General features: G+C 41.9%; 1 protein-coding gene across 1 annotated transcript in view; it reads right to left on the minus strand.

Moving 5' to 3' along the window:
* The window catches only part of dlgap1a (discs, large (Drosophila) homolog-associated protein 1a), a 105,044-nt gene that overhangs the window by 5,467 nt on the left and 85,528 nt on the right, over positions 1-14,049 (minus strand). Inside the window, exons 12-13 of the mRNA XM_056597519.1 lie at positions 6,610-6,742; positions 6,169-6,260 (exon numbers count right to left, since the gene is read on the minus strand). Coding sequence (XP_056453494.1) covers positions 6,169-6,260; positions 6,610-6,742 — 225 coding nt within the window. The remainder of the gene's footprint in view (positions 1-6,168; positions 6,261-6,609; positions 6,743-14,049) is intronic.

The following is a 14,049-nucleotide window of genomic DNA, read 5'->3' on the forward strand; positions in this document are numbered from 1 at the left end:
ATGTGGGGGGAGGGGGTTGTGTCCAGGACACACTTAACCTGGGGTAGGAGCTATTCCACGGGGGGTCACCAGAAATTACTTTTACCACCTTTACATGATGAACAAGCCTTCAACAATATGCCACCTTTCTATAAAATGATCGCAACCATGATCAATAAAGGAATACAGCGTTTCCCCTAGAGCATTTTCCAGGCCTGGTGGTACGCACTGAAAAAACCCTGAACGGAAGAGGCTCGTGGGACGGCATATTGGCAGATCGTGAGTTAGAGATGTGGTAGTTGTTTTGTTATGCGATGCATGTAACAAGAGTAATTAACCCACTGTGTTGTCGCAGTCAATGATAATGTATACACTACTGCAGTAGTGGTTGGTAGGTAGGTAGATAACGTCAGGCTCGCCTAAGACGGTATTGCATGCCACTAACGGGAAAATACCAAGTTTGCGCTTATACAGGGGGATGTATATATATATATTTGCATGTGAACTTCTTTGACCAACCATGCATTATATAATGCATACAGTATACATTTGCACAATATAATAGATGGATAGTTGTATTCCTCCGTTATAGTTAAGAAGATAGAAATAGATAATAATTAGAAATTGTTATTACCAGTATTAGGAACACTGCAAAGTAAACAGAGGTAAATATAGTTTAGTTAAACACTGTTGTGTAAATTAGATCCACCATTGGTTTTACAAGGGCACTTTGGCAACCTGCAGCACTGGAAGATGATGGCAGAGAGTGGAGAGGAGCTGGCGGGCTGCCTCGAGCCACCACCCCTCCAAATTAGGGAGGAAATGTTTACTGGAGTTATGTACCAATCACCATGGGCCCCTCCCACATTCCCCACGGCACGTGTATATAAAGCAGCGCACAGCAGCGTTCAGCCTACACACTATTCTTTCAGCAATATGAGGGAACAGTAGGTGGGAAACAAGCAATAAGGTTGTAACAAGCACCAAGGCCGCTCCTATGTCCGCGCGGAAATAAGAGAAACCGGCTAGTGGGCGTAACAATAATAAGACCAGCTAAATTGTCTAACAAAGCGACAAAAAGCTCTAGCTTGCCGGTGAACACACCAAATTTATGCAACGGTAGACTAAAAGTACACAAATTCGGACATAACCCGCTTAATAAACACAATGCGCATAACAGACAACAGCTCGAGGTACAACATGTAGAAGCGAACAAAGGGGCCGGGGGAAGACACTGAGTGAAGCCGTAGAAGCGGCCACTCCCCTTGTAGAGTGTGCTCTAACACCCAGTGGTGGAGCTAAGCCCTGCCGAGTGTGGGCTAAAACACCCACACAAATCCAGTGGGACTGTTTAGAGAGAGGAAGGCCCTTGGCAGCGTCGCTACAATACACAAACAACTGTTCTGTGGAACGGAATGTCGGCAAGCGTTGATCGTACATCGCCAGTGCTCGCATCGAGCACAGGAGATGCAAGTCCGCCTCAGCCTCACAAGAATGAGGTGGGGGATGAAAAGCCTGCAGTACAGTTTGGGGCTCAGCACAGGATTGGGTCCAAGCAGCGCGAAAAGCTGTCCCCCCTGTGACAAACAGCATGGGCTGACAGAGCAGCCATCTCACTCCTCCATTTGTCAGAAACAAACCCGATAAAGTACCGTCTGAACGGATAGAGCATCCAACACGGTGGGAAGATCCTAGAACACACAGGAAAAAAGGCTAACACAGCTAGCCCCACGCGAGAACCATCTCTTGACCAGTGGGTGCCCGCTGTTACCCTCAAAGCGAGAACACATACAAGAGATGAGGTCCGCTGGGCGCCTGCGGAACGCAGGGCTCCGGTAGGCCCATAGCCAGAGCTGGAGCGCCGCTCGGTGGAGGACAGAGGAGCAACCAGCCCTGTTGGTTTATGGAAGCCTCTGCTGACATGCTGTCTGTGTCATGATCACAACGCGGCGGAGCCAAGTGGGAGAAATGTAAAACGATTCATCACCATGGAACGTTCCAACACATTAATGTGTGAAGTATGGGGAGTCAGTCACTTCCGACCGAGTGGGAGAGGAACTTCTCCCCACCGCTTGTGACAAAGCCCCCCCTCTCACACAGTTCTCACTATCTCGGAGCAACGCTTCTGGTAGGGAGATTTTTGATTTTCCGCTCATAAATGGATTTGTTGAACACGCAAAGATCCAGTAATGGCTCATCTCCAAGAGACGCCCCCGTAGCAGTGCTGTGCTCGCAACAGGGTCCTGCAACCTAGGTTCTCCCAACCCTAAAAAGGGTGGAGGATGCTGTTTGAATGGAATGGGAGGTCCCCACCTCAGCCTCTTATCCTATATAGTATATATCCTATAGTGGGAAACACGCACAGCGCTCTGAGAGAGGGCTAGCAGGCAGCTGAGGAACGCTGTCTAGGAGTACGCCGTATTCCCCGGCCCCTACCGCCTTCACACCCTGTGTGATGGACTTGCTCTTCTGCAAGTGGAGAAACAGCTGCAGGACGGGCACTGCGATAGAGGACCTTGCCACGAGCGTAACGAGCTGCTCCGCCTTCTCCTTACAGACAATAGACTGTAGGGAGGAAGCAGGGAAAGTGGGGGTCTAGGAGGGTCCCAAGCCAACAGGGACACGGGAATGCTGCATGGAGGCGGACAAAGCCCGGGGCTGAAGGGAGGGCGATGGACGGGACTGAAAAAGAATGAATTCTACACACGGCCTACCGACTCGTGCTGCATGACAGCAAAGGTTTGTAGGCCTAAGGCAAAGCTGTGTAAAGAAGAAGAGCCATTTAGTCAAAATAAGTTATATCTTTATATATATATATATATATATATATATATATAGTGGCAGACGCCAGGGAGGAGTGAGGGGAGTGGTAGGTCTGGCAACCTGCTGGCTCCAACCCCAAGCCATACATGGACTTCCTCCAATCAATGAGGCAGGCCTGAAGGCCATTAAGCTGGAGTGCTGGCGGTTAAAAGAAAGAGCAGGCTACCACAAGCCAGAGCCAGGGCGGGAGCTAGGGCTAGCAAGCTACAGAGAGGACTACGGATTGGGGATCACCCTGTTTCCCCCACCCTGGTGGTTTTGATTTACTAGGTGAATAAACCATCCTGAGTTGGACCTGCTCTCTGTGTTGTGTGGTTTTATCATTCAACTAGGTGGCTTGGAAACCCCACACCCACTGGCCAGCTACGAGATAGATATATATATATATATATATATATATATATATATATATATATATATATATATATATATATACATATTAGGGAAGGAAAGAAAAACAAAGCATGTCACTCCCAGTTGGGTGCTAGCTTCCTCTGCTTCTGAGGCCTGGTCCCCCTCGCCGACAGGCAGACCAGCGTACATTATGTTGTTTACATCAGCAGCGCTCTGTGAGCCACAGACCTACCATCCGTCCCACAAAGCGGCAAGTTGATTTTGGGGGCTGTCGGAAGGCAGCGGCTCTAAGTTCGGACTGCAGGCGAATTATCCCCCTCGCTTGAGTGGTGGTCCACCCCTCCACCCTGTTAAGACGGTGGAAGACCTTCACTGACGCCTTCAGGGAACTGTGCAAATACATGTGTGAACAGTGGGGTTTGCCCATAGACGGGAACAGCGTGCTACCACGCAGAGGAAACATAGGCAGGAGAGAGGCCGTGAAGGTTCCTCTGCGGACTCTCTCACGCCACTTCGCAGCAGCTACAGGTCTTGCACAGAGTGTCAGTATCCTTCAGTGTCTCCTCCAGATCAGCCACCCATCATCTACCAGGCCCAGCGAGCCTTCACTGTGAGGACGTTGGGACTAGCCGAACACAACCAGCCCGCCAGTGCTCTGCAGAGGGCCTACCTCCTGCTCATCGGATCTGACGATCCACACCTAATCACACCGATGTCACTACAGTAGTGTGTCCCGGTCCTAACAGCTGACCCGCCGCCATACAGGGCCCAGCACAGGAGTCAGCAGCAGTGCCCAGCACCTTCTGTTCATCACTGCTCACACTCATGCACAACATGGACTCCTAGAAAGGCTGTGGCAGATAGATGAGTGGATGCTCCAAAACCTAATCAAAATATCCTATGTATTTAAAGAGTTTAATTATTATGGATTCGATTTTTTTATAGAAGTGTAAAATTGTGTAGAAAATGACAGTTTGCGGATGGGGGGGAATAAGATAAAATGGTGTGAGTTCTATAATACTTGTTTTTGAGATGTTAGTTGTCTCCCTGTTCATTCGATAACTCAAAATAGGCTATCTTGGAGAAAGTTGGTATACAAAACGAAAACTTTCATGATACAACTGGAAACGTCATGTTATCAAAAGCAACCTATAATCACGTCCTGCATTGTGAGTAAACATTGGCCTGTAGCACAGACTGCTATTGAATGATCAACACATTAAAAGAAAGCGATAATTATATGAATATAGTTCAACACTATGGATGCAATAACAATACTTTGTTCAAAGTGAACATGTGAAGTGAAATGGCTGAAATAAACTTATGTGGCTCTTCAGTCAGAAATGTTCAGCACTGCAAGCCTCACCAGTTTTTATGACGTGAATGTGCAGCATTTTCCAATGAGAACAGCGGCAGTGAAAAGGATTCAACCCTCAACCTCATATTGTCAGGTCTCGTACTGATTCTTAGGTTATGCAAGCCACAGGGATATTTTTTTGGTAGAAATAATGTCCCTGGAACGTAATTTATACCCTGGTTCCAGCAGTGGAAACGTCATTTGTTCCTGCAAAGGCTCTTAGTTCTGGGGTAAAGTTTCTGTGGTGGAAACGTAGCTAAGGATATATATTTTTTACCTTTTTCTTAATTATTTATCATGACAAACATCATGCACAAAAATTGCAATTTCAATTGAGGGTATTTCTTTCTGTTGCTGAGCGCTTTTTTTTAGATAACAAAATATGTCCACAGCTTCTTCCACAACAGTAAATTCCGGTAAGAAAAATGTGTTTTTCTCCACAATTAAACAGGCGCATAACAAAAGACTAAAGTAGCAATGCACGTCAAAGTGCAAAAGCAATCTTTTTTTAAGCAAACGTAGCAAGAACATTATGAACAAAAATTAAAAATAAATAAATGCTATGCTCATGTATAGTGAACAACGTTACAGAAAAAAGCTTAAACCTGTATCATCCATGAAAATATTATCTATATTGCAATAACTAATACAATCCATTGGCTGTATGTTCTGTATAAACTCTGCATATAATGTAAATGTAAACAACAACACTAATGTATTAATGATGCACAAGCCTAATATGCTTTGGCTCCTAAAATGTCAACATCCAAAACAAACTTTTCACAGCTAAGATCAAATAGTTATGAAATCCAATATAGGTCCAAATAACACAGAAATTACGCATATGCAGCACACTATCCAGCTGCGTCAGTTTCTAACTAACATGCCATCTAGACCGTGATACTTCTCTATCACTCCTGATAGGCTATCCATTTAATATCTCCCATAGACATTCAATATCTTAAGTTCAATATCTTTTGTTGATGGGTCTTCTTGCCTGCGAATACATTTGTTCAACCAATCACATTTGGGTCCTTCATGGCCTCACCTCGTCCATGTCAAAATACAATGGCGATATCGAGGGGAATTATTATTTGCATTTCTCCACACAGTCTTTTTATTGCATCCACAGTGGTAAAATAAATCCATAGACCTATCATCATCTCTACATTTGTTTCTGCATTACTAAGTGTTACACTATTTTACACTTGGAGTTATTAGTGAACTCACATTCAACCTTCTAAATACATAGACGATTTTGAGTCAAATGAAGATATGCATTTCTTTGCTAACTGAGGTTGAGGTTGTTTTCATCTGCAAATATATTTCCATGGAAAATGTTGCTTAAATTGCGTGAAAACTTTAACCTCTCTTTTTCTCACTTTTTTGTGCTGTTTACTGAATGGTGTTTGATCTTAACTGACATTCATGCTTGTCTTGGCTGTCATGGTCATCTACACATGGATGAAGTTGAGGATGCCTCAGAGGCTACAGAGGGTTATGAAGGTCTCCTTGTACTTTTCTTAAGATATTTCTTTAGAGCACATCCACGTTCTGTGACTAGTGTTATAAATAAATATAACTTATAAATAAATTGCTGCTACAGGGCTAAAAAAAGGAGGAGAGCAGAAGAGATCAAATAAAGAGAAACTCACCAGATTCTCCTCGCACAGCTTCCTGAACTGCTGAAACTTCTGTGACATTAGCAGCTTGGCACTTCCTACTGCGCTTCTTACTTTACCCAGCACTGCAAAAAAAGTGGGGAGGAACCACAAAAACACAATATCTGACATTAAACATAGCATTCTTATTTTAAACATATTTTTCTGCAAATTATACTATTTGGCATCCGAAGTAACACTGTATTATGTTCAGTCATTTTCTAAATACGAATAACTAATATTTTTCGAATGCCATATCTTGACAAACCTGATTACGCCCATTATTTGCATGCAACGTTAGAATGATGGAACATAATGGGATTTGGGTAATTTTTGTCAAAAATAATGAAATACAAGAACTCTGCCATGGAAGTCTAAACACACGTAGACATGTTGACAGATGGATTATGACATACGCCACTAAAAAAGACATACTGTCATTTGTCAGGTAATTTGCCTGTTGGTCCAGTTCCATCTGTCGACACCAGCCCTCCATACGGTCGGTTTCTGCCTGGAGAAGCTTCAGGAACCAGTGCCCATCCCTCTGACAAACTGATCGCTGGACAACCTAGTATCGTACACCATGAAACCAGCCAAAGGTCTTCACTTTTCCAGTTCATACATTGATTTGAGTTTCTAGCCTCGTACAAATCAGCTATCTATAGAGAGAGATATATTCATGAGATCCCATGATTCCAAAAGTGGGGCGACGCTGATAAGAAAGAACAACAGAGATACTACAGAGATACTAGAAGAAGCATTGTCACTTCTGGAATTCACCCCATGTTCTTTAAGATAGAATGACAGCACCAAAATAAGAACCGAAATGAACATATATATCACTGGGTAAATTAACTCTAGAAAACCAGAGTGCTGGTTTCTACAGTCTGAGTTGAAGTAGTGGTAACTTGTACATTTTGGATACTTTCGGACAACCTTCCTAATTGGCAGATAAGAGTGTTGATGCTGTCGGATAGCTTTGCCTCTTACCAGCCAGTACTTCTGAAGTATCTCCCCGGCCATATACCTGTTCAGGGCCAGGATAAAATAGATTTGGGTCATAAGACAAAGGATGAAGTGCTGAATGTTTGCCATCCAGCACAATGGGATAGATCAGGTCAGGTTTAAACCTACAGATGGTGTGTAATGTGGGGATCTCTGAACTAATAGGTACTGTAGCCAAGGTTTTCAGGCATACAATGTCATAATGAATCCCCCTGGGGAGCAATAAAGTACCTCATACAACTCAGTTCCACTAGAGTGAAAGTGCCGGGTCTAAGCCATCTTGGGAAATTACAACTCTGCTTGAGTTGGCTTTTTTCTTTGGCTGAAGATGCTGGTCCATGGTTTGGTCATTGTCAGTCCACTACCCACTTATAAGCTCCCTTTGGCAAAGAGTGTGCGGGTCTTGTCCAGAGTTGCTTTGGCCTGTGGGCTGGTTGGCAGACTTTTGATACAATTGTCTACTGAGGAAGTTTTGTCTTCTTAATCAAAAACTCTTCAGTCACTTTCAGGTTGCTCTGGAGCATGCCTCTATCAGGGCCTAGATGGGACAACGACTTCAAGTTAGGCCAATAGGGGACACCTGCCACTCTTAGACCTGGGGTTTAGTTTCACAAATCAGGCCGAGCCAGAATGAAACATGTGAGGGCGGTTCTGAGAATAACAGGCGTAACTGATGGTACAATGCCTGTGAGTAAATATTGATGGCTGAAGAGTGCCTGTGTAACACCACTGACGGTCAAAGTCTGCTCTCAAAACTGTAACAAAGTAATGATGAGCCAAGAGTGGGACCAGAAAGCAAGCAGATATTGTAACTGAAAAGAGCAGAACATCTGGTACTTCTTGCTATTCTTTACTATTACTGACTATGTTGTGAGATAGTGTAATGGGGGGGTGTACCAATAATCACCATCTGGTTGGACATGGGCGGTATAGGCTAAAGAATCCCTCATCTTGGGTTTGTGGATCTCATTATGATTCACTTCTGCCATCTCTGGTCTGGATAAAAGCCGGCATCTGCTCTGAAGTGCAACAGCTTAATAACAGTTATGGAAGTGGACAGGAAAGACATTTTGGGAGACCTGAGCATGGGGGTAGCTTAGCCAAATGTGACCTTGGTTTTGTACATAGGGGTTAGAGTTTCGAAAAACTGGAGAGCATATTGATCGTGTCTGGATCCCGGGACATCTTTGATGATTGTTTAAGGAAAGCTATCCATCTCCTAAAGAATCATTTTACAGAATCTTTAGGTTAGCGAGCGCTGAATAGAGCCATTTGGAATAAGGCTCTGGCCGGCCTTGAGGTGTCCAGCCTGATGCAAACAGCATAAGGGCAGCAGTCAGACCTGTCCGCAACTAGTCAATTGGTGCAAACATGAATGAGCTATAGGATTTAGGGGTTTATTAGGAGGCCCATTAGCTGATGCAAAAAAATCTGTTACTCTTCCTTGGGTCAACACACAACAAATGACACAGAACAAACCATCACAAAACACAAATAAAAAAATTCTAAAACAAAGTTAATACAATAAAATAATAAGTCAGCAATGCATACTTAGATTGAATGCAAAGGGACATGAGGGGTTGTTTCCCTTGTATTTTTTTTAAACTAGCTATATTTAGTGTTTTAGAGACATGACCTGGAACAGCGTTCCTTTCAGCCATAGCTCTATACAGCACTGCACATTTTTTCAAATATGTTTTGGGATTGGAATTATTTAGTTACCAATGCTGACATGTCTTGTGGGTTATGTGTGTTCATTAAAGCCAAGTGTTAGCTGCCTATAAAAACATTCAATCTTTGAATACAATCATATTTGTTATTTGTTTGTCAACAGAAACAAGTAATGCTTTTAACTTCTCATCACCCGCCAGGCAGAAGAGTCGTTGCATGTTGTATCTTCCCTAGATTTGTCTTTGGAGTATCTGGTCAGACTAAGATTACTGCCATCTTCAGGACCTGTTTGGTCAGATTGTGTGTTTAAAAAGTAAAGCATCTCTTGACGACACTTAGCGGATGGCTCTTAGACTTCGATATGTTCAGGACAAGTGATCCAATATACTATTTGCGAGTCTTTGTTGAGGGCTGAGGTTGTTTCCCTGACTGTTGGTGCAGACGTGTAGTGTTGAATCATCTGCATTCAAAGACATGCAGGCTTTTATACAAGCAAGTGGGAGATCATCTGTAATTGAGAAGAGCAGTGGTCCAACCTCCTGTGTTTTATTGGTTGGGTAGCTTCCTATCCATGCTAGGGAAGATGGAGAAAAAACAATAACATAATAACAAGTTCTCTTCTTAGTAAGCTATGATCAATATCATCAAAGGAAGCAATGAAGTCTCGTAGAAATGCTCCCATGATATTATGTTGATCAATATCTTATAGCCAATCGTCTCTCATTTTTGTGAGTGCATGTTGGTTGCCCATCTCTATAACAAACATGCTGGTAGTCGCTTTTTAAGTTGTACATAGAGAAATAGCATTTGCATTCTCTGCAACAAACTGATAGGCTGCCAGTGAAAACAGTAAAAGCAAAGAAATAATTTTGTCTAGTATACATGAATACAATTGCTCATAGTATAGTGTTGGCATTTCCTGCCTGAGCTTCCTGCATGAGTTTGCCAATAAAAATAATAGTAAAATAGATTGGCAATATCTACAGGTTCAGTTGTAAAAACATTCAGCTTAAAGGAAAGATGGAGAAGTATCTCTTGATGCCCATATTGCAATTACGGTACTCTAGAGCATATCCCCATAATGTTTTATGTCAATAATCCTGGATTTTTTTTAAAGTGACATAGTTAGGGTCCACAGATGTGCATCCAGGCCACTCCTTTTGCTCTTCGAACAATGCATTATTTTAATTCATCATCAATCCAGGGAGCCATCTTATTGACAGGTGCATGTTTATCCAAAACTGGAACCAATAGTTCAGGGAAAACTGTATCTGGGTTTCTCTGTGTACTGACATCAGACCAATAGAAATGTCTAATATTATCAATCAATTTAGATCTCCAAGGTCTCACATTTCTGTAATTTTCACACATATTATCAAGAAACTGACCCTAACAATTTGAGGGTCAGTTTCTTGATAATCTGTGTATAAATACCATATATAAATAACATCATTCAAGCATTATTGGTTCTAGATGGGGCAGGTTAACCTTTAACAATAGCATTTCAACTCATGATATTAGGTCCCCTCTGAGCTTAACAGGGAGGTGGCCCTGAAGGTACCCATAGATCGTCATTGTCCCATCTATGTATGGTTATCTATTTCCTGAAATGAATTATTTAGGTTACATACATTCACATGAGATATTGAATTCCTTTTGTGGGAAGTGTTGACATCAACATGGTGTAAAAATAAATACATTTTCAGTCCAGTGGGGTGGACAATAACTCTATAATAGCGGACATAGGCAGTGTTCTCCTTGGATCGTTCAGCTTCATGATGGGGAGTTCTTTCAGCCTCACGGCTTCAGTGTGATCTTGTTAAGGTACACGTTAATACCTCTTAGTTTGTTTCTTCTTGCCATAAAAGCCATCTTTTCCTTCCATCCTAAAGCCTTGAAGACAATGGGTCTGTGCCGGTATCCTGCTGTTGTCAGACCACTTTTCCAGGGGGTCGCTCTACTTTGGAGAGGGTCCATGACCTTGCTCTCAGTTCCATCCAAGCTCTCACGTTGACACTCCTTGGCTCGGTTTACATTCCCTCTTCCATTAGGTTGTCAATTTGCTTGTTTGTTGTCTCAATCAATAGTTGTTGAAACATTTGGTATTTTTTTTCCCATAGATCAATCATGTCTTAAAGTATACCTTAGGCTGTTCTAAGATGTCTGTTAGGACATTGGCAGTAATATATTCTTCATCAGCAGTGGACTCTTTCAGGGTATTTTTTCTGACGTAAATCTCAAAAGTAAGGGAGTAATGGAAGGGCAACATTAACCAGATTGGCTACACTACACTATGCTATACTCTGCTGCAGTAGACCACAATATGCAATCCATTGCTACACCAGCGATAATGTGTGTAGTTTCCCATGAAAAAGTTCATGGCTGTAAAGACATTAGCCATGAAATACCGTACAGGGCGTGACACAAAGGCGTCCTAGACTGCCACCACTCCATGACGTAAAGTCCAAAGAGACAAAGCCTGGCTCCCCCAACGCTCTAACTCATCCCTGACACATTTTTGCGCCACACTACTTCCAAATGATTTCACCTAGAGACTCCGTTGTGTTAATATTTACTTGGAATCGCGTGCTTAAATTATAAAACTTTTTAAATATAATTTTTTACTTTGGAAGACAATGGAGACCTAACTTCTTCAGACTTTGCAATTCGTAAATTGTAACCCTTGAACTTCCTTCAAACATTTAACAAATCTTCAAACTTTAAATGTATGTAAACCTATTTTTTATTTAATTTAAACTTGTTCCACAGTTTCAGTTTTAAACCCGCTTCGTATATTTTCAGTTGGTCTCATTGACTTCAGTTGAGGCAAGAGCTTGATATCGTCACTGCGCTTTGAGCCAAAGATGGCTAACAGAAAAGCTAACATTTTCAGACGTTGCAGAGCCTTACAACATGAATCTTTAAACAAGAAACAATGTAAAGTTTAAACAGTACCTCTTGGTGGCTGGGGCTAAAATTATTAATCTATTGGAAATATGAATATTGAGCATCAGGTGTTCATGGGTGGCAAAACATTTTTTGAGAATGATTCTATGGCTAGTGGCTAGGTTATTCTTATAGGGGTCATCCCTATGTTCCCCCTTTTTTTTTTTTTTTTAAGTCCTATGTTCCCCGTTTTTCCCAAAAAGGGTCCTATGTTCCCCTGTGGCAATACAAACCGGGGAACATAGGACCCTTTTCTGGAAAAGGGTCCTCCTATGTTCCCCGCAATCTATCAATCTTTAAAAATATTTGACGTGACATTCGCGTGATGACAGCCAATCAGCGTTCAACAGCGTGGCCACTGAGTGACATGTGTAACGTAACAGCCAATCAGCATTCAAACGGCCAACTCAGCGCAGTGCAGTCCGGGGTGAACCTTAGCATGGAGGAGAAAGTGATTGTTGCCGTTTGCGACTCCTAATAAATCGCTGTCTAATCAATACTTCATTCACTGCCTCTTCCGTGGTCATTACAATATTATAAATAGACTGCGTCGGAGAACTCTTCGACGTCTCTCCCTCTTCCACAAAAGGTAAAGACATGCAATGGTGGTTATCTCGGCCGGAATTTGGCAGTAATGGTGGAAAAAGTAACAGACCGGGGAACAAAGGACCCCTTTTTTGAAAAAGGGTTCTATGTTCCCCGGGCACACATAGCCTACATATCGGGGAACATAGGACCCTTTTTGGGAAAAGCGGGGAACATAGAACCCTTTTTTTTAAAAAGGGTCCTATGTTCCCCAGTCTCATACAAAGACATAGGACCCTGGGAACATAGGACCCGGGGAACATAGACACGCTCCACGCTCCTCGTGTGCTTTCGGTAGAAGATAAATGCTAATGTAGCAAAAAATAAATAAAAAAACATGCTATCTACACTAACGATATGTTAAATGAAAGCTGAGACTCCACAGACTCCAACAGTATGAGCCTAACTCGGTGAATTAGGTGTGAAAGAATAGCGTGATGACACACGCACACACGCACACACACACACAATTTATCACGACAGCTCTTCTATAATTAATCTAAAATGCATTCAAACTTTATAATTTTAGTTTAGTTAGTATTTGTTAAACTTTATTTGTTCCCAACCATTTTAAATGTTGTGCATGGTTACATTGTTAACTCCAATTAGACTTTAAACTTTTGAACTATGTTCAAATCTTTTCACTTGATTTAAGCTATTCAACATTTCTTTACATCTTATCACTTTAGTCAAACCAGTTTTCAAACTCATTCTGCACTATAGAATTCCTATTTATGCAGAAATATATTTTCTAGCGACATGACTTCTAACACTGAAGTGACCATGCCTCTTGTTTTTGTGCTTTTCTCAATTTAAAAGCTTAAAATATTTAGCTTATTTTTATAAGCATGGATTAAGTATTTCTGTTGTTCTGACATCCGAGCCTGTTGTTTGGATGTCTTTCGAAGTACGACATCTGTCCGAAGTAGCAAAGATTTCTTAGGATGTGGTCATGTTCGTGCTATTTCAACTTTTAGGAGTAAAAACAAGCTATCAACAATCCTATATCCTAAGGTCTCTCATAACTCAGAGTACATTTTTGAGCAGTGAAAAGGACTCCTATCAGTTAGGGTTTTCCAGAGTCTCTGCTTTTGCCCCTTAAGGCATTATAAAGTACTCTACGACTACACTACTGCTGGTATGCACTTAAAGTTAAAAGTGCCATTAAGGGTGGTCACTGTAGTTTTCCACAAAATCCATTTCATGATGACAGGTGATGGTCACCGTCAAATATCTTCCTTTTTGTAAATCTTGTTTTACCATCATCTAACAAGTATTTATAGTTTTTTACTCACAATCACTGTGAGTAAATTGCTCAAGATCCAAGGGTCTTCAAAACAGTCGAATCCAAGAATGGTAATGATGTTGTATTAAATGGGAAATTCCCAACGTTGATCTGACAATAGACTTTACAAAACAAAATCCTCTCATCCGCCTTGTACAATTATCTTATCATTGATAATATTTGAATGTGCTTCAGTATTATATTTATCTCGCTTAAATGTCTTCCATCTTTTTTATCACTGATAACATCGTAAAATAGCGAAATCAATCATTCCCTCCAAAAAGCCGAGCTACCCATCGCTGAGAGTAGGTGAAGAAGCCTGTAAGGTGTAACAAAAGCTCTCATTGGCTTTACAAAGATGCTCTTTTACATTTGTGATGTTT

This window comes from Gadus chalcogrammus, chromosome 8 (assembly GCF_026213295.1).
Source record: "Gadus chalcogrammus isolate NIFS_2021 chromosome 8, NIFS_Gcha_1.0, whole genome shotgun sequence".
In the NCBI taxonomy this organism is placed as follows: Eukaryota; Metazoa; Chordata; class Actinopteri; order Gadiformes; family Gadidae; genus Gadus; species Gadus chalcogrammus.